This window comes from Amborella trichopoda, chromosome 7 (genome assembly GCF_054954075.1).
Source record: "Amborella trichopoda isolate Santa Cruz 75 chromosome 7, AtrichopodaSantaCruz75HAP2 v2.0, whole genome shotgun sequence".
Lineage (NCBI taxonomy): Eukaryota > Viridiplantae > Streptophyta > Magnoliopsida > Amborellales > Amborellaceae > Amborella > Amborella trichopoda.
The window spans coordinates 34307911-34333059 of record NC_142342.1 but is presented as its reverse complement, the minus strand read 5'-3'; the positions used below and the strand labels follow the sequence as shown (position 1 = coordinate 34333059).

Genomic DNA, 25149 nt, shown 5'->3' with positions numbered 1-25149 from the left:
AAAAAAGATCAGAAGTGATTGATGTCAGGATTGTGATAAGGTGATGGAAGTTATCGATGTCAAGATTGATAAGGTAATTGTAGATAGATAGATAGGTAGAGAGAGAGAGAGAGAGAGAGAGAGAGAGACCTGTGTTACATAGGGAGCCAAAGAGCGTTGCTCTCCCAAGTGAGATAGCATGCTTCCAACAAAATACAATGCATTTGCCTGGATGACTGGCCAGGGTGCATCAAAAGCCTGCAAAAAGAGACGGAATTTTCAGGTTAAGGCTTCTCTGGACTTTTTCTCTTCTTTTCCTTAGCTCTTTCCCTGAAGCAATTATTCTCTTTGATTTTAATTTTGTATGAGCCAAGCTAATGTGGAGCATCATAGCAGTCCATACCACGGGTGAAAATCTACAATTGAAGAAATTTGGTTATATCACCAGGCCAAACTTAAATTGGGCCCACCCATTTCATGCAAGCTCATGGAAGCAGAAGAAAATCTGACCTATGAATTTGTTTTAGGCTCAGTGAATTGTTTAATTATTTTCTAAAGATGGGTCCAAAATATAATTGCATGTTCTAGCTCTTTCCTTTACCCTAAAGGCTCTAGACCTTGCATTTTTTCAGAAAAATTAATAATTTGATAATTAAAGATTAACTTGGTCACAAGTCTCGGTTCCCTATACAGATGAAGGCAGTCTACAAAAATCAGATGATGAACCTCCCTAAGATTGCAAACCTGGATTGCTGATGCCATGTATGTATCAACCCTGGCAGCTAAATTCTGGCAGATGTGTCTTGCAATATCCCTTACAAAATTTTCATAATCGCTCCTAGCAAAAAATAAGTGTTAACAACGAAAAGGAAAACCAATTCCAGAATTAAATCTTGCAAGTAAAACAGTGTTCCAGCTTTGCTTGATACCTATGGTCTGAATTGAAGCAATTAGTATTGATGAGAGATGATATATCCTCCACATCCAGCAAGGGCAAAATTTGTTGAAGAGCACTCTATCAAAACCAAAAATAGTAGCAGGCTCACTTTTTTTTTTTGACACAATACCAGTGGGCTCACTTTCAACAAGGGCCACACAAGCACACATATATCCAAGAGAGAGAGAGAGAGAGAGAGAGAATCATAATAAAAGAGGTAATACTTTCTCAAAATATACTAACATCACAAAGCGATTGAAATTCATGGTCCAAATACTGAAAAGGTTCTGAGACATGAAGGCGTGTTACCTTGCATGCTTGCCGGACACTAGCCTCATCATCTTGTAGATGGAGTATCATACGTGGCAATGTAGAATGCACCTAGATGAATACAAGTTTTACCAGCATGTTTAAACATTTGACGAAGCTGGTCACAATCTTAATGTAAACAAGCTGATGCTCGGCACAAGAATATCAATTATGTGAAATAATGCTAAGAGATAGCAATGCCAAACATTGAGGAAAAAAGGAGACGGACAGAACCTGCTCCAGAAAGGCTTCATGCAATGCACCAGTACCATACTTGCTTAGAGCTCCAAAAGCTGCAAAGGAAGAAGCTCGCACTTTTCCATTCATGGAGATCTGCAGTTAATAATATTAATTGGCTATATCACATGAAAACCAAATCCAGATGTACAAATTAATTTTCAAATAGAGCTAAAAGGGATGCATTTAGCTTGGTGAAGATTGACCTGGTACTAAATAAAGAGAATATGCAGACAAGAATAAAACCCAGAATCCCTATTTTACTTTTTATTGACATAATGCCACTTCCAGTAAAAGTGAGCAATGTAAAAGTTTTCACAATAGAAAATATTACTCGGCCAACTAAGCTATCCTTAAGTCTCAAGCTAGCTGGTAGGGACCTAGGTGATTGTCTGGGATGGAACTGATTTTCATTGAGCCAAAAAAATAAAAAAATTTAAAAGCACACTGTAAAAAGCTGGAGATATTAAGAAAAAAAAAGAATAAGACAATTACTATGAGATTGCGCAAACGTATGGAGAGGTTGATTAAACTAGGAGCTACAACATCCCTTGGAAAGGTCTGAAGAACCTGCAAGAAAGGGAATGGCTTATCATATATTAATTTGGATAATAAAAACCTCAGGAGGCCAGCTTATTCCCGTATTTACTAACAAGAAAATTCACTACGAGCTCAATGGACTATTGAAAACCATAGTCTACCGGTTTATCACCACAGAGAAATGTCAGACACTAGAAAATATACATGAACTCAATGGACTCTTGAAAACCATAACCTATTGGGTTATCACCACTTATTGAAATGATGGACAAGTGATGGAGAGAGAGAGAGAGAGAGAGAGAGAGAGAGAGGCACCCATTGTAACAGACATGAGACAATGGTGGGTGCCACTCTTTCCATCACCATCCATCAGTTCGTTGGAGGTGATTACCCAATGGACTGTCTTTCCATAGTCCAGTGTTCACTCACCTATACTGATCAAACGTTCATTCCCCTTTACTGATCAAATATAGAGAACCCAAATTACATTTACAGTAATGCAAGAGGTTGCATACCTTTAGTAAGCTTTGTGATGTAGATAGTGCATCTTGAAAACCATAACCTATTGGGTTATCACCACTTATTGAAATGATGGACAAGTGATGGAGAGAGAGAGAGAGAGAGAGAGGCACCCATTGTAACAGACATGAGACAATGGTGGGTGCCACTCTTTCCATCACCATCCATCAGTTCGTTGGAGGTGATTACCCAATGGACTGTCTTTCCATAGTCCAGTGTTCACTCACCTATACTGATCAAACGTTCATTCCCCTTTACTGATCAAATATAGAGAACCCAAATTACCTTTACAGTAATGCAAGAGGTTGCATACCTTTAGTAAGCTTTGTGATGTAGATAGTGCAACGCCTTCATCTGGATCTTCAAGTAAGACTAGTATTACTCCAAGAACTTGAAAAGCATACTGATCCACATGAAGCCCAGAAGCCTGCAGCAAATGTTTAAGACAAAAGTATATCACACTATCTATATACGTATATTTTTAGATCGACAGACACCAGCACAAACAGATTAAAAGAAGCATTATAGTAATATGTTATTATAAGGGCCTGTTTGATAACTGAAGGTACGTGTCCCCTGAAAATTGGAAGTTCTTTGCAGGGAAGAATGAAGTTATTTAAGGAAAAGTTATGAGTGGATATGTTTGATAACTTGCTAGAATATTAAAGAAGTTCTAGGTACCTGCGTTTGACAACCTAGTGGAATATAAAGTCATGTTTATTTAATTATTATTAAAATATTATATAATAAATATTATTTTTATATTAGACATAAAAAATATATTAATATATATTGTATTGTAAATATCTATAATATACATAAAATATATTATATTACATAAATATATAATATACATATTATAATATATATAAATAGAATATATATATATATATATATATATATATATATATATATATATATATATATATATATAAATGGGCAGTGATTTCATGCAACGGTTGTATCATAGTATAATTCAACCACACTTCTAGAAAACCATGTTTGTGGCATTTGTGTGACCCAAAATTTTGTACACACGCTCTTCATCTCAATAATCAATCCCCATCAAAAGAAAAGTTCAATTTGAATCCTAGATATGGACAAAATGAGTCCCTTCAAACAACGAATCTAGACCATTCATTTGGTGAATTTCAAGATCTTAGCCTTTACAAATTCAATATCATTTTTTTCTTTTTTGATATTGTTCATCTAATGGTAATAAAACCATCTAAAAAAATTGGAAAAGAAAAAACCCTTCTAAGGCCTAGATCTAAACATCTTTTCAAAATGGATGGCCTATGTTAATTGGGCTAAAAAAATACTTTCTAGGTTTCGTTTTCATTTTTTTTTTGTTTTGTAATTATTCATTAGAATGAAAAGAGTGTATATTTCAAAATTTAGATCAAACAAATTGCCCTAACATGGTTTTTGAAGATTGTTGCATTATACCATGATACAACCGTTGCTTGAAATCACTGCCCTATATAAATATATATTATATATAGAATATATAATATAGTATATTTTTATATTTATTTTATTATATAATATATAATAAAATACATTATATTACATAAATAATATATATATATATATGTATAAAATACATTATATAATAAAATATATTAAATATAATGCAAATGTATAATAATAATTTAAATAAATATATTATATATAACATAATATAATATATAATATATAATATAGTGTATTTTATATTTATTTTATTTATATATATTTTTATTATTATAAGAAATTATTTTATTGATATTTATTTCTATTATACAATATATATAAAATAATATAATATAATACAAATACAAATATACATTAACATATTAAATATAAATATAAGGAGGGAGGTAGAATAGGCTTTGAGGAACCAAGTTCCTATTTTAAGTTCCATCATTTTAGATGGAACCTTTTTTTTTTTAAGCACAAGGGAGTAAGGAAGTTCTAGGTGGAGCTTCTTTACTGTGTAAGCTCCATGCATCAACACAGAACTTGTACAGTAATGGGGAAGTTCCTTCTTCCTCCCCCTAACTTCCTGTTATCAAACACGTCCTAAAAGTTCCAACCAAGATTAGTAGTAAACATTGGGGAGAGAAGCGTCATGAGCAAAACAAAAAGAATTTTTAACAATAAATATCGAAAGATACATTTTCTGTCCGGCATTTTGCGCCTAAAATATTGTGCTCACTTACTATGAAGTTCAAGATCTTAAGGCATATTACAACCAAATAACTTTTTGAATATTTTCAGAATGTTTCTCTCTGATTTGTGACAAGCAGTAGAGTACATGTGGCGGTTTACTCCAAAGTTACATGTAGGAAATTACCAAGTAACAGAGACTTCAGAAATAAGTTGCTCTTTCTTTCATTTGTTTCCAGGATTACACCAAGGACTTTAGTCATTTGACAATTATGGCAAAGAGATCTTAATCTTTTACCATTTACTAGTTTCAAATGCACATGAAGAATATCCCAAAAAAGAACTTCGGTTGGTAATAAATGCAATAAATACAAAAAAATGTTCCTTGGTGAATACAGCATGCAAAGGAATTTGACCTGCACCAGCCCCACCAAACATAGACGCCTTGCTGTTGCTGACTCATCTGCAACATGTAAACAGAGAACTTCTACAAGATGCTCCAATAAAGAGCCAGACCCATCACTGCATGATCAATGGTCATAAATCAATGACATGCAAGGGGCAGTTCCAAAACAAAGCATTACATTATTGACGAACTCTAAAATCAGTAAAATGAGTAAAATACTCCCACTATCAACTCAATATCATACAAATACACTAAATTTCATACGGACACCTTATCTAGGTTTCAACAATTTTTTATGCCTTCTATCAATTTGGAGTGAATAAAAATTTAGAGCCAAAACTATAGATATCATCATGAGCATCAGAAAAGTAAAAAGATTCAGTGCTCCAGTGGGAGCATATTTTCCGTTTACTCCCTTGGGTAAAACCTAACCTCAGTAATTTTTAGGACCCCAAAATTTACAGCTGAAAGGAATTCCATTTATTCCCTCAGGTAAAATTTAATCTAGGAGTATATTTGGGACCCAAAATTTGGGGATGTACCCCCCCTTCAACTGAGCAAATCACCTAGAAATAAATTTTAAAACGTGCCTGAAAAAAAATAAAATCCCAAGATTGAATAGAGACCATCCCATTTTTGGAGGGTGAGATCCAAGTGTTAAAGCACTCAAAATCTAAATCTCTCCTTCTCAAAATAATCATCTACTGATTTTCGGGGGGAGCACAAAATTTCATATTAAAAAAATTCCTTCGAGTAACACTTTTTGTCCGAGTAACTGCAAATCAGAAAAATGCTAAGCCTATATTCAACTAGGAAATTTTTAGTGGTGTCCTAATAGAGTATATATATCAGGGACTTGGTTGCTATTAAGCTTCTGATACAGCTGAAAGGAATTCCATTGGTCTTAACACAAATTATCATCCAAGAAACAGCCACCTAGTGTGGCAACAATGGAATCCCAATATGTCAACATACAACATAAAGGCAAAAAGAGGCAGTCATAAACCGATGAAATTGAGTACTATAGTTTTAAATCACCTATATCGAACAAACTGTGACAATGCTGCTGCAGCGGCTTCTCTCTGGAACTTTTGGCTACGATTCAAGGCCTTTGACAAAATGTTACATATAGGATGAACCTGAAAATAGAACTCACCAAAATAGTTGATAATGCAGTCACACCCAGTCCCCCATATTTTGGCTGTCCTTTTTTTTTTTGGGTAAGTACACCCAGCCCCCTCATAACAACAAAAAGAAGAATGTTCACTGTAGAAAAAGTAAAGACATGAAACAAGTCATCAAAAAATTCTTAAGCTATTTCTCACAATCATTTGAATAAAACTTTCCCTTATCGTTCACAGCTGCAGGCACAGATCCAGAGAAACACCTATAATGTATCTTCCAACTAGCGATTGCAATCATAACTACCATATGTCAATGTGAGCTTATGTTATAGACTAGATCAGTACCTCTTTAGGTCTTTTCATGGCGACACAACTTGCCAAGTCTTCTATAAGGTTGATCCACCTTCCATTTTCAATCTGTTCTCCATCCCTAGCCAAAATCTAAACTTAAAGCATTTGAACTAGTCAGATACTGTTTGAAAATAACTTAAAAACTTATAACGTGACAAAATAGAGCAATATGGATGGTACCTTCCCCATTTCAAGATCCCCAACACATTCACAAAAGGAATAAAAAGCAGGCAACAAAGTCCTACAAATATAAAACATAAAACAATTTTATCATGTTTTGACATACAAGATGGACTAAATAAACAAGAGAATAGGAAAAAAGGACGAGGTATTTTGACACAAAAGATTACTCATAAAAGTAATTATCTCATAAAAATCAGTACAACCATCAAACAAAAGAGACAAAGGAAACAGAGATATGGCTGAATGAAAAATCAATGTTTACAAAGGGGACAGAGTCCACTCAGACTCAGCCAAGTACTCGGGTAAATTTTGGTTAATTAAAAATTTATAAAAATTATATTTTATGGGGAATGAATGCATAAGTATTGTATATGTAGTTTGGATGTTTTGACAATGAATGGCGAGTTCTTCTTGTCATATGCCCTATTTTTCTTTTTTTCTTGTTTTTTTTTTTTTTGAAATTGTTCTGAAATATCTCCAACTGTAAATCAAATTTTTCTAAATCCATTCTTATATATTTTAGTTCAGCTTATTTGGATTCTTATGTTGTTTTTGGATTAGTTTATTTTTATTTTTTTCTTTTGAACGATTTTTTTTATATAAGGCTTTTTGTCCCTGTACACTATTCGAGTGAGTCCACTCGGACTTGCCAGATAACTTGGCTTAGGCTAGGGCTGAGTGGCCTGAGCCGAGTTCCAAAACACTGAAAAATTATTGGACTTTGTAATTAGATAAAATATGCAAACTTATCTTCAAAATGACTCTCATTGATTTACCTAAGTGAATGTTGTTGACCAGTTTCTGCCCACCCATGACAATTTCCTAATTGGAGAATTAGTGCACAAAGCACGGCAGCATAACTCTGTTCCACCGTTCTTCTCCCAGTTTTCCCACCACCTCTGAAATGCCAAAAATAAAAATATATTAAAGGGAATTACAAAATATGCAAAGCATACAATAAGTTATAATCAAGCCTAAAATACACATACCTGAAGAAAGCAGTAAGTGCAAGAATAGCAGCCTGTGGAATCTCGTCATCATTACAGACTTCAGCCAAGTGCCTGACAGAATCTCCTTTCTCAGAATCACCTCCTTGGTCTGGTGTATGGTTGTTGAGTTCAGATACTATGTACTCCAAAAATAATTCTGAAAGTACTGAATGCTGGGAAAATGTCTGTTTAAGGGAAACCAGGACGAATGTAGAATGAGTAAAAGGCATAATAAATCTGAGTTAGAAAAGAAATCCCATCCAACAAAAACACTAGTTTCTAAAACATCCAAGAGATATCTAATATGTAACTTCCAAGAGTGCCATAAGGCCCTGTTTGGATGAGCTGCTCAGTAGAATGACAAAGTATGCTTTGGGCCACAGCATGATCCACACTAGCCAAGTAAAAAATTATTTCTCGTTTCACAACCCGTTTATTTGGAGAACACCACAAAACATAAAACGATGTTGCTACTAGTGAAACAAAAAAACATGCTCCTCCATAGATGAATTAATCAAAAAAGTGAAAGTAGTTATTAATGATAAGGTCCGGGATTAATTGGTTAGCGCTTGAGAATATGCAACACTACATCTTAGGCTCAATTCCTACCAAGGCTAGGGGCCCCAAAAAAAAAAAGAAGGCAGTGCCTCAAAAAAATGCCCCAAGGTATCCGGTCATGCCCCCCATGTTGTAGTGTGCAAGCAAATATTACGATGAATATGGCAATAAGGCTTTAAATTGAGAGAAGAGAAGGCGAAAGAGATGCCTTCAAACTAGCAAAAATGAGAGAGAGAAGTATCAAGACGTAGATCATGTTAAATGCATCAAGAGACAGGATCAAAGGGTCTTGGTGAAGGATGGCAAGGTCAATGAAAGGTGGAGAATTTACTTTTAACTATGCCCCATACTGATGTAGGGCAAAAATAATAAACTAAAAACAATAAAAAAATAAAATAAGGGTTTGAGAGATTATACCCTCTTCAGGGGTCTGCAAAGGAGTCCACCCCAAGATCTTTGCATAAGACCAAAGTCTCTATTTTCCAATCACCATCTCTACAAAGAAGGGACATCTTCCCTCTAAATACAAACTTATAAAGAATAATGAACAAAAATAACAAACTAAATGCTCTCTCTCCCTTATCTCTCAAAAACAAGTCTAACACATCCTAACCAATCCAACCATGCTAATCCCTATCTATATCCATCTTTTTAAAAAAAAAAAAAAAATTTCAATTCTACCCCTTAAATCTCTACAACTAAGAAAAGACAAGAATAACACTACAGAAAACTAAAAATCCAAATAACATATTCTTTAAGTCCAAGGAAAATGTAAAAATAAAAAAATTAAAGAATATCACTTTTTTATTTGCATCATTCTTCTGGGGTTGCAGAAACTCGACCTCGAGTTCACATCCTTCAGAGGCCAACTAGATAATTGGTGATGTAGTCCCATCATGCGCTTCGATACTTTTTCTTCAATAAACGAATTCATCAAATACTTTGTGGTCATCTTGAAGTAAAACACTGGGGTCTCAAGCTCGATCGTGATTTCTCTTTCAAGTTACCTCATAAAACTCGGGAAGATAGAGTTGAATATCAAAATCATCTGGACGCTCCTTAGATCGTGGTTCTTACATCACAATGTGATCGTCACATTCAAGATTGACACGCCTAGTAAGTTATGGGTCTCGATTCATCTCTATGGAAAAATCTAGTGTCGACTATTCATAGTTGTGATTACCCTCTTCTTGAATAATAGTATTCTCCAGCTGTTGCAACCGCTGATTCAATTCATAAACATCGCTTCGAACATCTTCCACGACTTCATTTAGATTTTCTAAAATTTGTCCCATGTGATCATCCGTACCAGGATTAGGTTTCGATGGCATTGCGATAGATAGATCTTCTTTGCTCTGAAACCAATTGATGTACGGCGAAAATAATAAACTAAAAAAAATTAAAAGAATAAAAAAGGGTTTGAGAGATTATACCCTCTCAGGGTTTGGAGGGGAGTCCACCCCAAGATCTTTTCACAAGAGAAAATTACTTTCTCTATTTTCCAATCACCATCTTGGCATCTCTACAAAGAAGGGACCTCTCCCCTTTAAATACAAATTTATAAAGAATAATAAATAAAAATAACAAACTAAACTCTATCTCTCCCTTATCTCTTAAAAACAAGTCTTAACATATCCTTACCGACCCAACGATGCTAATCCCTATATATATCCATCTATTTAAAAAAAAAAAATTAAACTTCCAATTCTACCTCTTAAATCTCTATAACTAAAAAAAGACAAGAATAGCCGTAAAGAAAACTAAGAATCCAAATAACATATTTTCTAAGTCCTAGAAAAAATATAAAAATAAAAAAAATAAAAAATATCATTTTTTTATTTGCAACGTATACATAATAAAGCATCATGAATAACACATGCAATAAAGTGCATATCTCATCCATGTCATAAATGTGTATGCAATGTGTCCTAGTAAGGAGCACTAAGGTGCATGATGCCCATATCTTAATAGAGTGCATTGCCCTATCACGTAGAAATATTAGTAGAGTGCATTGCTCTATCACGTAGAAATATTAGTAGAGTGCATTGCTCTACCATGTAGAAAAGTCATGCACTATGGAGCATGCACGATCTAAATGAAACAATATTATGATTAGTGTACAGTGGGTGTAATGGTACGTACCCAACTTCTAATGACTATACTACATGATCAATGCATTGAAAGTACTACATGATCAATGCATTGAAAGCAACTCATTCCATAAACTTACTAAAGTATAGTAGTAATGGTCATTGAACGAGTTAGTCTACTAAATCACTCCAAACATGTTATAATCATGTTTGTGCAAAAGTTCATGGCCTGAGATTGTGAATGGCTATGTAAACAAGGCTTACACTTTTAAGGCATAATATTTACACACTAGCTACACTTTAGCAAATGTTAGTCATGTTTTGCACACATCCATTGCATTTGCATGTGAAATCTAGTGCACTACATGGCCCGAACGTCTCTGCAGTTATCATGTTTTAAGTGTTGAACAACAATGTTATACATGTATGCAACTACAAATGTTGCACAAAATGTGGTCCCGTTTGAGTTAATTTTAAGTAGCATGCTATAATGTAATGGTATGCAAGCATGCCTATAATTACATGTGCTTAAACCTTAACATGTGTCTACTTTTCATCACAAAGATTTATCTATTTCAGCGAACCACTTTAGTAATTTGCATAACTAGCTACTGCATATTACTAACCATGTCAGAGTATAGCATTGGAGGTCAGTGCTGATCTTTTACACTGGACCATGCAACATTGCGGGTCTATACAGCAGTCCAAGGCTATGACCCACAAGCAATAGGGGCCAGGAATTTTACCTTATCTAATGCCCATATTTTTTCGATACATCACCTGGAAATGTTGGTCACGCATTTTGCCCCTTTATTTAGTCTAACACCTCCACTACAGGGAGCAAACAAACAGACAGCAGCCTTCTCCACTGAACCTTGCCACCTCTCTCTCTCTCAAAGGACATGGACACTGGCTCACCCTTTGGCTCAGTTTTTGAGTGCTCGGACTGAATAGTAAATCTAAAAGTGAAATATCAAAAAACTGAACTGTTTTTTTGTTGTTGTGTGTGTGTATATGTGAGAAACAAGCCCATGACTTGATGAAGAACCAAAAAAATAGGCTTAGTGAAAAGATTTCCTCAAGGCCAACCAATTACGAAGAAATCGCAAATTTTCAAAATCAAGTGCACGGCCTGTACCTCAAGCTGCCACCGTGCCTAGGAAAAACCTAAGTTGAAATACTTTATCTCAAATGCATGATATTTGAGCAAAATTTGAGCTATCCAGTGGATAGGTTATGCAAAAAGGAGTCTATGGCCAAATTTTGGGCTCAACTCGGTCACCCTAGGGTGAAAAATGAACAAGGGGGTTGGATTTTCGCCCCCTTATATATTCCACTTACAATGCTGATGGAGGGAAAATTTGTTCTTATTCTTTATTTTTTTTCAACTTTAAAAGATGTATATTATAGTTTGTTTTTAGTGCTTATTTATAAGATTTTTAGTTTTTTAGGTATTCTAGGGTTTTTATATTTTTTGTTTATCTCATGGGAACTATTCACAAGTACTATTCGTGAGTACTATTCATGGGGGTAATTTTGTCATTACAATAAGTTCGAATATATAGATCATTCTAATCATTATGTGGACAAATATTATCCAAAACAATAATTTTCCATTATAAATAACAACATGGATGGACTAGAGAGTCATTCACGCATTTCTCTTTAAAGAAAAGAAAAGAAAAGACTGTCTTGTAAAAGAAACCTAATGGTTGAGCACTAGGTAGGAGAAAGCCTTAAAGTGTCTCCAAATTGCTTGTGTCAAGGTGCTTATTGTGGATTTTTCTATATTTCTTCAAGTTCTTCTGCATCAAGTAGTATCAGAGCTCGCGATCTACACATAAGTTATTGTAGCAAGTACGGAGTTACTGTAGCACCATTTTTTTGGTACCCTAGGTCAACAACAAAGAGGGCAAGTTATAGTGGGGTTTAGGATTTGCGGATTTTGGCCAAAGTTTTGCCAAAACAACCTAGTTCTCGCTGATTTCAACAATTTTTGTAGATTACTTGCTTAGGGTTTGTGACTTCGAGGAACCTATAGCAGCGAGCAGGGGCCGTAGAAGGGGGTTTCTGTATATCCACTCCGTGATCCCATAGAAGACAGAATTGAGGAACTTGAAAGCCAAGTACAACAGCTGGTGCAGTAGTTCACAAGCCTAAACATGGGTAAGACGATGATCTTTCGGCCCAAGAGGATATCGAGTACAAGCCTTTTTACTTTCACTTTCCGCGTGTGGAGTTGAGTGATGAGAATAATGATCGGAGATCTAGACATAGGGTGCGTTACTCTAGGGTTTTCGATTGGAAGAGTGAAATTTTTTATTTTGACACCGATTGCATCGAAATTCAGCAAATTGTAGATTGGGATTCACCACCAATCTTTGATGTATACTCAGATGAACAACGAGATTTCTTGGGAGATCTGATCTATGATAAGGATCAAGATGATGGTGAAGATATTTTGAAAGAGGGTGATGAATATGGAAAGAAGGCAATAGGAGGACTGACTCAAATCATGACCATTGAAGATGTCGTTAATATTGAAGAGATAGAGCATTTAAGAAATTCAGGGTAATGGAATCAGATTAGTGCAGTAGAAGCATGTTCGGTTCAGATTTGTAAATTGTGGCCCTAATTCCTCAATATACATATCAAGATCCGTTTCTCGATGAATTATCTTTACCACGAATAATATTTTAGCCAACAACAAAAAAGGTTGAAGAAGGTGTTTTTGCTGCTGAATTCATCTTAGCAAACTTCAAAACTCGAGGACGAGTTTTCTCCTACCAAGGGAGAATGATAGAGGGAAAAATTGTTCCTATTCTTTATTTTTATTCAACTTTAAATGATGTATATCATAGTATGCTTTTAGGGCTTATTTCAAAGGCTTTCAGTTTTTTAGGGATTCTAGGGTTTTTATATGTTTTTTGTTTGTTTCATAGGAACTAGTCACAAGTACTATTCATGAGTACTATTTACAGAACATTCTAATCATTTTATGGACAAATATTGTCCAAAACAATAAGTTTTCATTATAAATAAGGGCATGGATGGGTTGGAGAGTCATTCACGTATTCCTATTTAAAGAAAAGAAAAGACTCTGTCATGTGAAAGAAGCCTAAGGGTTGAGCCCTATTTGAGAGAGAGCCACATGGTTTCTCCAAAATTATTTATGTCAAGGTGCTAATTGTCAATTTTTCTATGTTTCTTCAAGTTCTCCTGCATCAAATACCTGGGTGATTACTGTATGGACCCGCCTATTCCATGGAAACCCCACCAATGTCAGCCCAAGTTTTTCATTAGAAAGGCAAGTCTCTAGGATACCCTTCAGAGTATTATATATACCCCCACCCGGACAACTTGGGCAAGTCTGAGGCATCTCGCTCACGTTGGCAAACAATGATTTTTATACATGCATATTCTATACACTCCATATCCAGTTTCTAATAGAAATCATCATCAATCATAGCCTAGAAAATCAAAATCCTCGTAAGAGGAAAAACAATATAAAGCCAATAAATCAAATGCAAAATTTTGAAAATGGTACTCACATAAAAGGCATCTTGCATTGGCCAGCCACCTCGCAACCAAGATATGTCCTTTGTAACTATATCCCTCTCAGCTGCAATTAGTACCTCGAAAAAAACAACTTTTGGATTTGTTTGCTCGGCCAGGCAACATATCTTTTCACAATTCAGGAAATAACAACTCATATAACAAAGATTGTGTCCATGGTTGGTCTAAAACCATTACCAGCAGAATGAATAGCAAGACACTATTTACAGTGAACTTTACTCAAAAAATAGTGAGAAACTATTTATGATTTGTTTAGCATTTCATAACATAAGAGAAAAGTTAAGGAGAACTCGCAAATAACATGCAGCTGAACTCGATTCCATCATTTTTAGTAGTGACCTGGAAAGATCAAACTTTATTAAAGACCATATCACCCTTCTCTGTACTCTTTCTCTCAAACAGGACAGGGAAGGCAAGAATGATCACAAAAGAATAAATAAAATTAAATAAAAATAACCCTGAATTTGCCTGCTTGTCATTATGGGCTTCGGAGGTAGCTGCATATCATATATGGGTCACGGTCCCCTATAAATCTTTTAAAAGAAAAATAACGGAAAGGATACAGCAGCAAGGACTTCTTGGCGCAAATGCTTATCTGTAACATATATTGTAGCAGAAATTAAAGATTGTGTTGTCCTGTAAACATTGACACCGATGGAACAAGTCAGTTGCATTATAATCAGATGACTTGTCAAAAAGCTTCTTTTCGAATCCCAGGAAAAAGCAAACACATTCAAATCCCTGAATGCACCTTGAAACATCATTTTCATTTAGCTCATTGCCTCTTTTCAAAATGAACTCCATTATAGCCCCAACAGAGCCTTCTGCGGATAGTTTGACTTTGTCGCAGATAGAGATCGTGCATCCATGCAATATAACAGCAAGCTGTTTATGGATATAAAATAATAAAAGACATGCTCAGACATAATTTTTAAATAAAGGAATTAAAAACAACTGGCTCTGACAAGAAGAAAAAGAATCTCACCTCTTCTTTTGCTAGAAGAACACAAACAGAGGAGACAATTCTGTTGAAGATCTCTGATGGGTCAATCGATGCATCCTACCATTAATATAGACATCACAAATTTTAGTCTTTATTGTTCACGATAAAAAAACAAACTGTGCTCAAATATCATTTTAGAATGACACTCACACTCTTGAGAATCGCAATGACATCTCCAAGTGCAGACAACGCACTGTACGACTGCTCTATGTGTTCACTAAGAGGGGACCCAACCGGCCTAGGAAGTGATAAAGCTATAGTGAAAAATAGATCAAGAATCTGCAGAAATCAACTAAGAATCAAGCAATCGACCAAGATTAAAGGAGCACTCCCACTGAAGTATTTACAAACCAACACAGAATTGAAATAACAGATGAGAATCGTGACTTCAAAAAAAAAAACCATCAGTTCAGAAGAAAGTCACAGTTTATACTACTAGACCAAGATTATCCAAACCTGGGCAGAAATCTTTCTAACTTCGGAGCTAGTATCTGCACAGCGAGGAAGATAGACAATGGTCCTTTCTCCCAGGTACAACGAGTCTCGGGTTGGCAACAAGAATGTTGCTGGATTCAGAAGAGAAATTAGTTTCTTGTTATTTTGGTGATGCAAAGAGAGATTAGCCAAAACTTACATGTTAAACTAGACGAGTTTCTTGAGGCAATCCTCTCTGTAATTTGATGCAAGTGCATGCAGCTTCCAGAGCATCCAAGAACACAATACCCACTTGAACAAAGGGTACGGAATTTAACCAGCAGTTCATAAACTGCAAGGCATCCTCTAGCCCGTTGATGGTCCACGGCAGAGGAAACATACTGATCAACACTCCTCATTATATGCAAAAGTTGTTCTCCTCTGCTTCTCCCGTCATCTCCACTAAACAATACGAAGTAAAAATCAATAAATAAATTATGCATGAGTAGAAAGGAAATCAATACTTTTCACTGCTACAACAGAAACTTTCATACACTTTCTTACCAAAAAAGCGTGATATTACTTGAGATTGAGCAAGCAAAATAAGTAGTCATTTTGAGTAGAATGTAGAAATAGAAACAAATTGGTGTCATATTCAGCCCATAATACATTTAAGAATGCTAAAAACAGGATGGCTCGTTTTCTCAAAATTTGGGTAGTGTAGTACATCACTTAGCCAGGCGACAAAAAAGTATAGGAACAAGAAATGAGTAGGACATTCTCAAACAGGTGGCCCCTTTAGTTTAGGATCATAACAATTGTACGCCTTAGTAGTACCAACCAAACCAAGAAAAAATAATTGAACAGAGCCCTCCTGAGCAACTTTACTTCAGCATGTTACTGAACATTAAACAAAACAAAGCAATCAAAAGGAAGTGACTAAACTCATGAATTTCATGATATAGGAACACGTGAGGCTGGATTACCACATAACATATCAGACAGAAAATGATAGGTCAGCTTGCTTTGTTTTCTCAGGACAAACCTTAAGGGTCGAACCTTAGCCTGGGCATGTTTATCACCAGGCCAAAGCCTAAGGTACATATGATAAACATACATTTGATAGAATAGGAAGCAGTCAAATCAACATCAGAAAGGAAGATTCTGAGTTTTGTCAAAGTCACCCAAAAAATAGACCTAGTAACATTCAACAAGTGTCTTTTACATCCAGTAACATTATTCAGTTGTGGCATATAGGGAAAGGAAGCCAGGTGAATGGTTCCAAGAAAAGGTAACAGATAACACATTCCCTACGACTATCAAAACGAATATTTAAAAGATCAGAAATCTAGATCTACAAATCATACAGAAATTCATGACCTTTCAAAAATTAAAGGTACTTCATAGTCAACCCTAAATGTAGACTGGGAACTTCATCGAGTAAAGAACTTATATTGTAGGAGAAATAACAATAAAAAAATAAAAGCGGACATCTATCATCATAAAACACATTTAGAAAAAAATATAAATCCCATTTAGTTTAAAAAAATAGTTGTGGATGTCATTTACAAATAGCTTACTTAACAAAGAGCGGACAGCATTATCCTAGATCAACCTTCGCTCATCGAACAGGCTGCAGTTCAATTCTTGCTCGCCTATTTTCCTCCCAGTCTAGGGTGAGACCTACCCTGGACGACATATCCCTTATCCTTCCCCCGGAACGGTCTGGCTGGTTGGGACTTCCTTTTTTAGAGGACGATATTCTCAGCACCATCAAAGACCTCAGCCCCGACCGAGCTCTAAGTCCGGATGGTTAACCTGTGGCTTTCTTCAAATCCTTTTGGGATGTGCTCCGGCCTGATATTCTCAACTTTTTCTCTGAGTACCATTCCAGAGGAGTGGTTAACAGAGCCATGAATGCCACCTTTATAGCCTTTTATCCCAAAGATTGAAAACTAAAAGATTTCATATTCATCAGCAGCCTAGTCAATAGTTCTTACAAATTACTTTCCAAAGTCTTGGCCTCTGGACTCAAGGCTGTCCTCAATTGGGTAATTTCCCCTACTCAGACAGCTTTTGTCAAGAATCGCCAGATCCTTGATGGGGCACTCATGGTGGGCACCTTCTGCCTCCAATACATTCTGTGTCTTCCTTCGTCCAAACCTTCTCTCCTCCCCCAACCCTGCTTCTCCCCTCCCCGTCCTTGCTTTCAAGGCCGGTTTCCCCTTCATCCCTCTGTGGAATACAGGTCCTTGGCTGGATTGCTCTCTATGAGAGAGTATTAACCATTGACCAAATCCAAAGGAAGGGTCTCTCTTGTCCCTGTATCATGTGCATGGCAGCCGAACAAACTAATGAACAACTATTTATCCATTGTGAAGTGGCCAATGAGCTATGGAGCGATATATTTCAACTTTTACAATGGTATTAGGTCACATCTCGTTCTATTCCACACTTGTTCGAGGCTTTTCTCTCCCCTCCCTTGCCAAGGCAGGTCGAGTCCTTTGGAGAGCCTCAGTGGAAGTTACTGTTTGGGTAAAATATGGACCAAAAGAAACAACATAACCTTCAAAAGAAAGAGGACCTCAGTCGCTACTATGATAGACAAGGTTTGCAGGTCAGTCTCTTTTTGGGCCAAGAATCACAAGCTTTTCAAAGACTACGCCTACGCCAATCTTCATAGCAACTGGCACTCCTTGTTGACATTGTCAACCCCTCGGATCTCACGAGCGTCTCTTTGGAGACAGCAGGAGATGGGTTGCACCAAGCTAAATTTTGATGGTTGCTCCCCTTGGCAACCTTGGACCCTCCAACATCGGGGGCTTATTCAGATCTCACGATGGAAGTACGCTATTAACCTTCTCACATCCTATTGGCATAGCCGACTCAACTCTTGCTGAGGCTCTTGCCCTACTAGAGGACCTTCGCAAGTTTAACCCCTTTTGGAGTCATGTGCTATGGGTGGAAGGGGACTCAAGAAATGTAATAGCTTGGACTTCCAACCCTTCATCTTGCCCATGGAGACTCGATCACATTTTTGAGGAGATTTCGCAAATTTCCAAGAATCTACAAGTCTCGTGGAATCATAGCTTTAGGGAAGCCAATACTGCAGCCGACATTTTGGCTAGGGAGGGAGACAACTCTAACCCCATTTAGGGGACCCAGGCAAACATCAAGCGCTTCTCCCCACTATTTTCAGTTGCTGTAAAGCATTTTTTGGCCCCTTTGGGGCTATTGTATAGGGCACCCTGTCTAATGCGCTGCCTCATTTCCATAAAATTTTGACAAAATTCAATACAAGTGAACATTATCCAAAAAAAAAAAAAAAAGAAAAAAAAGAAGAAGATAAAGGTACTCCAGGAATTATAAGAAATATTTTTACATGTTTGAGCCCATTTATCCAATATCTGTTAATTTCCCAGTTATGTTTTTTTCAGAAAGATGTAGCATGCAAAGAATATTATGATTTACTCATGGGACTGGTGGTCACATCAAAAAGATAAATGTTTTGGAAGAATGTCATCTCCTACAGTCTAGAAAAGAACAAAAAAGTTGCCTGCTTTGACAAGAGGTACTTAAAAAGCAGCTCAAAAATAACAAAATAGAGGTACTGCTATCAAATGTATCATATACATCCATTACCTCCAGCTAGAACAAGTTAACAATGGCCAATGCATTATGTATTTGGCGTACTTTTCTGGAAGCAAATGCAAGGGTCAAATGTTAACCAATAGATACCTTGTTAGAAGAATGGCACAAAGAAGTGTTATAAGGTTCTTTATGAGTGGATCAACGACATCTGGTGGATCATTTGGCAATGCAAAGAAACATAAGGTTGCCTGTTAATGCCAAATTTTAGTAGTGTCAGGAAAAATTTTTGACAAACATGAAGTCATGAGACATGAGACATGCTTTACAAGACATACCTTCAGTATAAGATTTCTTGTTTCTATTGTAAGCTTTGGCTCCACAGAAACCAAGGTAGTGCATGCACTCAAAGCAAGGGTCTGCAAACATATTAGCAGGAACAGTCATGGACTGCTTTCAGTGTACAACAACAAAGTAAACCAAAAAAATTGTTATGCAAAAAATATTTCACCATTAATATGAATCTAAAATCAAGTATATATCAACTACAGTTATTGGTGCAGAATGCTAGCCTGCGTATGGAGCAGTTCAAGACTTAAATCAACCGCACCATCGTATTCATCTCTACCCATCAAAGTTAGTATGTAATCCAGCATTTGATCTCGCCTTTTCAATGGGAAGGAGATCCCTCCTTCAGCAGCATGTATAACTGCACGACCTGAAATGAGTACAGCATACAACATTACACAGGTATATTGTACTTTCTCTGTAATTTGTGCTGCAATCTTCAGTTAGAGAGGCTAAAAAAGAAAAATTTCACATACTATGTACTTTCACATGGGACTATTGCTAATTATGTAATTAAATATAGCCTGGTTATAAATGGAAAGTAATGAAATTCAAATCTTCGAAATGAAGCTAAAATGCTTCAAAAACGGAAACTCAATCCAAAACACTGTTGTAGAAGACATTGTCATTTTAAAGGCATAGAGAGTGGATTTTATTATAAATACCCTGACAAGTCCAATAGCATCTCCCAAATTTTTTGATGAAAACAGGAACAGTACAAGTAACATAATAGGTCGGGGAAGAAAGTAGAGACAGGACCAGTTACTATCCAAAACCAGCATGTCCAAAGGGTGTGATTTCGCACAAATAACGAGCATTGAGGCTTCACATATAAGTGTCACAGGGCAAAACATGTGATGCAACCTTTGCAAAAGCTGCACTTTGGCTTCTAATTTTCATTCCAAGGAAATGAAGCTTCTGTTTTCCAGGTGCAAGATTCAATACTTAAAAAACGGAGCACCACAAAATTAAAGTGAGATGAAGGACATTAAACATGGACACACAAGAAGATAAATGGCCTAATTGACAGCATACACCATACAAACTCAAGACACCAAATTGAACCTAGGTGTAATTCCAACTAAAAATGTTTATGTTTAACACCTCCTGTTAGTAACCTTCCTTAAAGAATGGCACCGTAATAGCCCCCATGAAACTGCCAAGGGCATATATGATCAATTTATTGTGCAATCTACCTTTAAAATGAGTTTAGACAATCTATCAATAATAACATGCAAGAAACAAGTAGAAAAAAGATTGCAGAAAAATGAGAACTTTCAAAATCAAAATTGCCCTAAAATGTCAGTAGCATATACTATGGCCATAATCTGGTGATTTCTGAAGCATTTCATATATATTGCATTTTAACATAGTCATTATCCACATAAAAAGGATAAATGTACCTAACAAATCAATGGCAGTAATAACAGCTTGCTTTGCAGCAGGTTGTCGTACATGAAGAAGACGAGAAAGCATGTTTGTTCCCTGTAAAATAATCAGCAATACAATAAACCTAATCAGTAAATAAGAGGGGATGGCTTGAACATCTACATAAAAATAGGTGTTGGCGATGATGTAGTTTGACCTACAGGCAAACTATCTAGTTTCAATACCAGCCCAAGTGATAAAGTAAAGCAATCAGAAAAGAAAATTTTAATGCATACTGCAAATAAGGAATGCGCTCGACTCCGATCAGGCAGAGGGGAACGAGAGAAGGCTATTGCCTTCCCCTACCATAAATAGAGAAATGTCCGAGATAACAAGGTGGGATTGAACTCGTACGGCGCCCTCCCGTTTCCAGTGAATTGACTCCATAGAGAGATGGGACATGACGGGCTCAGCATCAAAATGCAAAGAGAATAATAGAAAAGGAAACAGCCCAATGGATCTTTCCATTTCTATATTAACAGGAATGGAGTAGCATTTCAAAGAGTGGCTAACATGTATTGCATTTTATTGCAATAAAAAGCCCATCACAAACCTAGCTCAAAAGACAAGGAAATGGCAATAAACCATGACTTCTAACCGAGTCATGAGTCTTAAATGGAATGGAAGGAATGAAACCTTGTTAACTTTCCCATTTGGACAGTTAAAACTCCTCGCAAAAGTCCACTCATCCGAAAAGTATGTATCAAGAGTTGTTCTTGTCAAATGTGCATGTTCTTGTCATATCCAAAACCACTTTACTATATCAAAAGTTGTGTGAAATATGTAAGATATAAAGCGAAAATTGCCTATGTTCGCCACATTTTTTTGTAGAACAACTAAGAGGCCAGTGTACTGTCTGCTACATCTACTGTTTTATGAAGCTGCAGTACTAAGGGCATTGTAAGAGACATGGGTTCCTAGGCACTCTCCACATCCAAGTCAAAAACAAGAAGAGATTCACAAAGGTAAGTAGCACGATGGCAAGCAAGATCAAAAACCAAGTGATATTTGTAAAAATCCTGAAATATACATTCCAGGAATTTATAGACATGATTCTTTTAGTTGGAAATAGAGAAAATTATTGATTAAAATACTTCTTCATTATACAAGAGAAAGATCCCAAATCGATGGAATTTCTTTTACTTAAAGATTTTAAACATATAAGACTACTTCTAAAAGCCCACAAAATCAGGATTACATGGAACTCCTGCAAAAGGTTTGGGGTATATTACTAAAAGCATTCAAAAAGTTCTATTAGTGGAAGAAAAAAATGTAGAAAGAAGAGATGAGGAACTTTAAGAAATAGCGAATGAACCTAACTACGATTTTAAATAAAGATAGAGACCATCCATTTTGATAATTCATTATAAGATAAATTCAAGGTTACTACTGAGAACAAAAGAAATTTAAACGGTACAACACAAGTTACATAGACAACTGAGACAGATGATCCTATCAAGGTGTCGAACGCCTCGGCCCAAACCCTCAAGATGTCCCAACACGTCAGTACAATTATTATGCAAAAAATTCATGTAAACTAGAAAGATAAAATATAACAAATATTGTAAACTTATAAAAAAATAAAACAATTCTAGCAGGTTGATGAAAAGAAAATTTTTACAAATTATAGATCAGGCAAGCAAGTTAAGATAGAAAGCCCAATTTATACCACAAGTGCATCGATTCGGGCTTCTATGATAGTAGATGGTGCATATCTCGCTGCATATCCATACATCAAAGCTAAAGCAGCATAAACATCATCAGCATCTTGGGTTTTAGCTCTGTTGGAGAAGAAGGAAAGAAACCTGCAAAGTGGAAAAAATATAATAAAATTATCAATATAAACAAATTAAACTGAGCAACAAATATAAAATCTAAAAACAACACATCTCTATGCTAGAAACACGTCTCATTACAAACAACAAAAGGAACAAGCAATGGAGCAAACTGATTTATGTACTAATAGCATCCAGTCAATCTCTATGAGTTCATGTATGTTGGCACATATATCTGACAAACTACAAACCATAGTTGCCGAGTGAAGAAATGAGTGTGGGAATAGGGGATCACCTTGTACTAAAAGTACCCTATGTCGGAATTGACATTCACACAAGAGATATAATTTAAATAAAAATTTATAAAATTTGGGAAAATGGCAACTTTCCTATAATTTTATACAGGTATTATATTCCAAAAGCACAATTAATGCAACAAAAATCCCAGAATGAACCATTTGTAACTTTTTTATTTTTAAGTGCCCATGTTTATTCATCCATCGATCTTCCACTTTAACTTTTGGGCCATCTAACATACTATGTCTTGTTTATGGGCCAATAGGGTACTTTCGTCCTGTTTTAATACCTTAGGACATTTGTACAATATTTAAGGGAATTACTATCTTTTATACATAAGTTATTAAAAATAAGTAAAGATAAGAGGGGCATGGAGGCTGTGTAAACCCTAATGTGACTGCCCCCAACAACCTCTCTCTCTCTCTCTCTCTCTCTCTCTCTCTCTTCTTAAGTACTATATTCTTGACATGGTATCAGAGCATTCAGATCTTTAGATTTGAATTATTCTCCTCTTTTCTTTTTTTCCTCTTTCAATTCAACAGGGGGGGGGGGGGGCACTAATTCTACTTTTTGCTAGTTTAATAAGGGACACCTCGTTTTCTACCCTTTTGCGACTGTGGAAGTCCACGCAATAGCCCTAGTGTGAAGATCTGCATGTAATAAGTAGGTGAATGATAAGTATATCTCCTTCTACCTGCTACATTCATAAAGTATTCAGCCCGCTATAGTATTGTGTATTCTCCTTGTTATGTGTGCATCTTACCCTCATAGCTAGTGAAAATAAGCATGCAATTTCTAGCATCAATGACTTCATTTCATTTCATCATTTTAGCCTTTTTCCCAATTAATTGGGGTCGGCTACATGAATCCAGGTTCTCCATTATGCTCTATTAAAGGCCATATCCTCAATGCGGCCATACGTCTCCATATCTATTCAGACTACTTCCAACCACGTCCTTTTTGAACTACCCCTTGCCCTTTTCAGTCCTTCCACTTGAACTAACTCGCACTTCCTAATAGGTATTGTACTTGATCGGCGCCACACATGACCAACCCACCGAAGTTTACTCTCTCTCCATGTATCGGCTATTGGTGCCACGCCTAAATTCTCTCGAATAGATTCATTTCGAATTCTATCCCTTCTTGTCTTGCCACTCATCCATCTCAACATCCTCATCTTGGCTACGCTCATTCTATAGGTATATTGTTTTTTGTCCGCCCAACATTCTGCCCTGTAGAGCAAAGCTAGTCTGACTGCTGCACCCTATAGAACTTACCCTTAAGCCTCAATGGTATGTGGCGATCACGTAAAATTCCAATTGCACATCTCCACTTTGCCCACCCAGCTTTAATTATGTGATCGACTTCTTCCTCGATCTCTACATTTTCCTAGATTATCGACCCAAGATATCAAAAGTGCGGTCTTTTTTATACCTCCTGGCCGTCAATCTTGACTACTTCCTCGTCTCTACTCCTATTATTACCAAACTTGCACTCCATATATTTTGTCTTAGTCCGACTAATTTTAGAATATTTGGATTCTAGAGCAACCCTCCAAAGTCCTAACTGTGTGTTGATGTTGTTTCGGGTCTCATCTATCAAAACTAAGTCATCTGCAAACAACATGCACCACTGTACATCATCCTATAGGTGCCTAATTAAGTCGTCAATAACTAAGACAAAGAGGTACGGGCTCAATGTTGACCCTTGATGTAGACCTATTATCACTGAAAATTCACTTGTCTCTCCACTAGTTGTTCATACACTAGTTAGCGCTCCATCATACATATCTCTCACCAATTCGATGTAGTGCGTATAGACGCATTTACGGGCTCAATGCTAACCCTTGATGTAGACCTATTGTCACTGAAAACTTACTTGTCTCTCCACTAGTTCGTACACTAGTTAGCGTTCCATCGTACATATCTCTCACCAATTTGATGTAGTGTCTAGAGACGCATTTCTTTTCCAACACCTGCCAAATCAAATCTAGAGGTACTCTATCATAAGCTTTCTCTAGATCAATAAAAACCATTTGGAGGTCTTTTCCCTTCGCCCTAAACTTCTCAATCAGTTGCCTAAGTAGGAAAATAGCCTCAGTTGTTGACCTTCCTGGCATAAATCTAAATTGGTTTTCAGATACACTCGTTTCATGCCTTAGTCGTTGTTCAATGATTCTCTTTCAGAGCTTTAGAGTATGGCTCATAAGCTTGAGTTTGCACAATTTTGTGTCTCCTTTGTTTAGTTTGCACAATTTTGTATGTCTTGTTTGTTCTTGTAAATAGGTACCACAATACTTTTCCTCCATTCATCTGGCATTTTCGTTTTTCAACACCTTGTTGAATAG

The 25149-nt window shown here is 36.2% G+C and overlaps 1 protein-coding gene across 45 annotated transcripts in view; it reads right to left on the bottom strand.

Moving 5' to 3' along the window:
- The window catches only part of LOC18432942 (ARM repeat superfamily protein), a 98111-nt gene that overhangs the window by 338 nt on the left and 72624 nt on the right, over positions 1 to 25149 (bottom strand). For 38 of the 45 annotated variants that reach the window (XM_088872588.1, XM_020666442.2, XM_088872581.1 and 35 more), the window contains 25 exons: positions 22400 to 22535; positions 20706 to 20787; positions 19527 to 19672; positions 19293 to 19373; positions 19105 to 19205; positions 15587 to 15828; positions 15409 to 15518; positions 15103 to 15231; positions 14935 to 15009; positions 14701 to 14834; positions 14513 to 14585; positions 13925 to 14056; positions 7726 to 7910; positions 7513 to 7635; positions 6734 to 6794; positions 6548 to 6643; positions 6117 to 6217; positions 5089 to 5194; positions 2835 to 2948; positions 1958 to 2032; positions 1460 to 1558; positions 1226 to 1297; positions 909 to 994; positions 724 to 817; positions 130 to 237 (listed from right to left, as the gene is read on the bottom strand). In XM_088872588.1, the coding sequence (XP_088728714.1) occupies positions 130 to 237; positions 724 to 817; positions 909 to 994; positions 1226 to 1297; positions 1460 to 1558; positions 1958 to 2032; positions 2835 to 2948; positions 5089 to 5194; positions 6117 to 6217; positions 6548 to 6643; positions 6734 to 6794; positions 7513 to 7635; positions 7726 to 7910; positions 13925 to 14056; positions 14513 to 14585; positions 14701 to 14834; positions 14935 to 15009; positions 15103 to 15231; positions 15409 to 15518; positions 15587 to 15828; positions 19105 to 19205; positions 19293 to 19373; positions 19527 to 19672; positions 20706 to 20787; positions 22400 to 22535 (2761 nt within the window). Of the gene's footprint in view, positions 1 to 129; positions 238 to 723; positions 818 to 908; positions 995 to 1225; positions 1298 to 1459; positions 1559 to 1957; positions 2033 to 2834; positions 2949 to 5088; positions 5195 to 6116; positions 6345 to 6547; positions 6644 to 6733; positions 6795 to 7512; positions 7636 to 7725; positions 7911 to 13924; positions 14057 to 14512; positions 14586 to 14700; positions 14835 to 14934; positions 15010 to 15102; positions 15232 to 15408; positions 15519 to 15586; positions 15829 to 19104; positions 19206 to 19292; positions 19374 to 19526; positions 19673 to 20705; positions 20788 to 22399; positions 22536 to 25149 lie in introns of those variants that run through there. The other 7 variants (XR_016059722.1, XR_016059721.1, XR_016059724.1 and 4 more) reach the window with 3 other exon arrangements.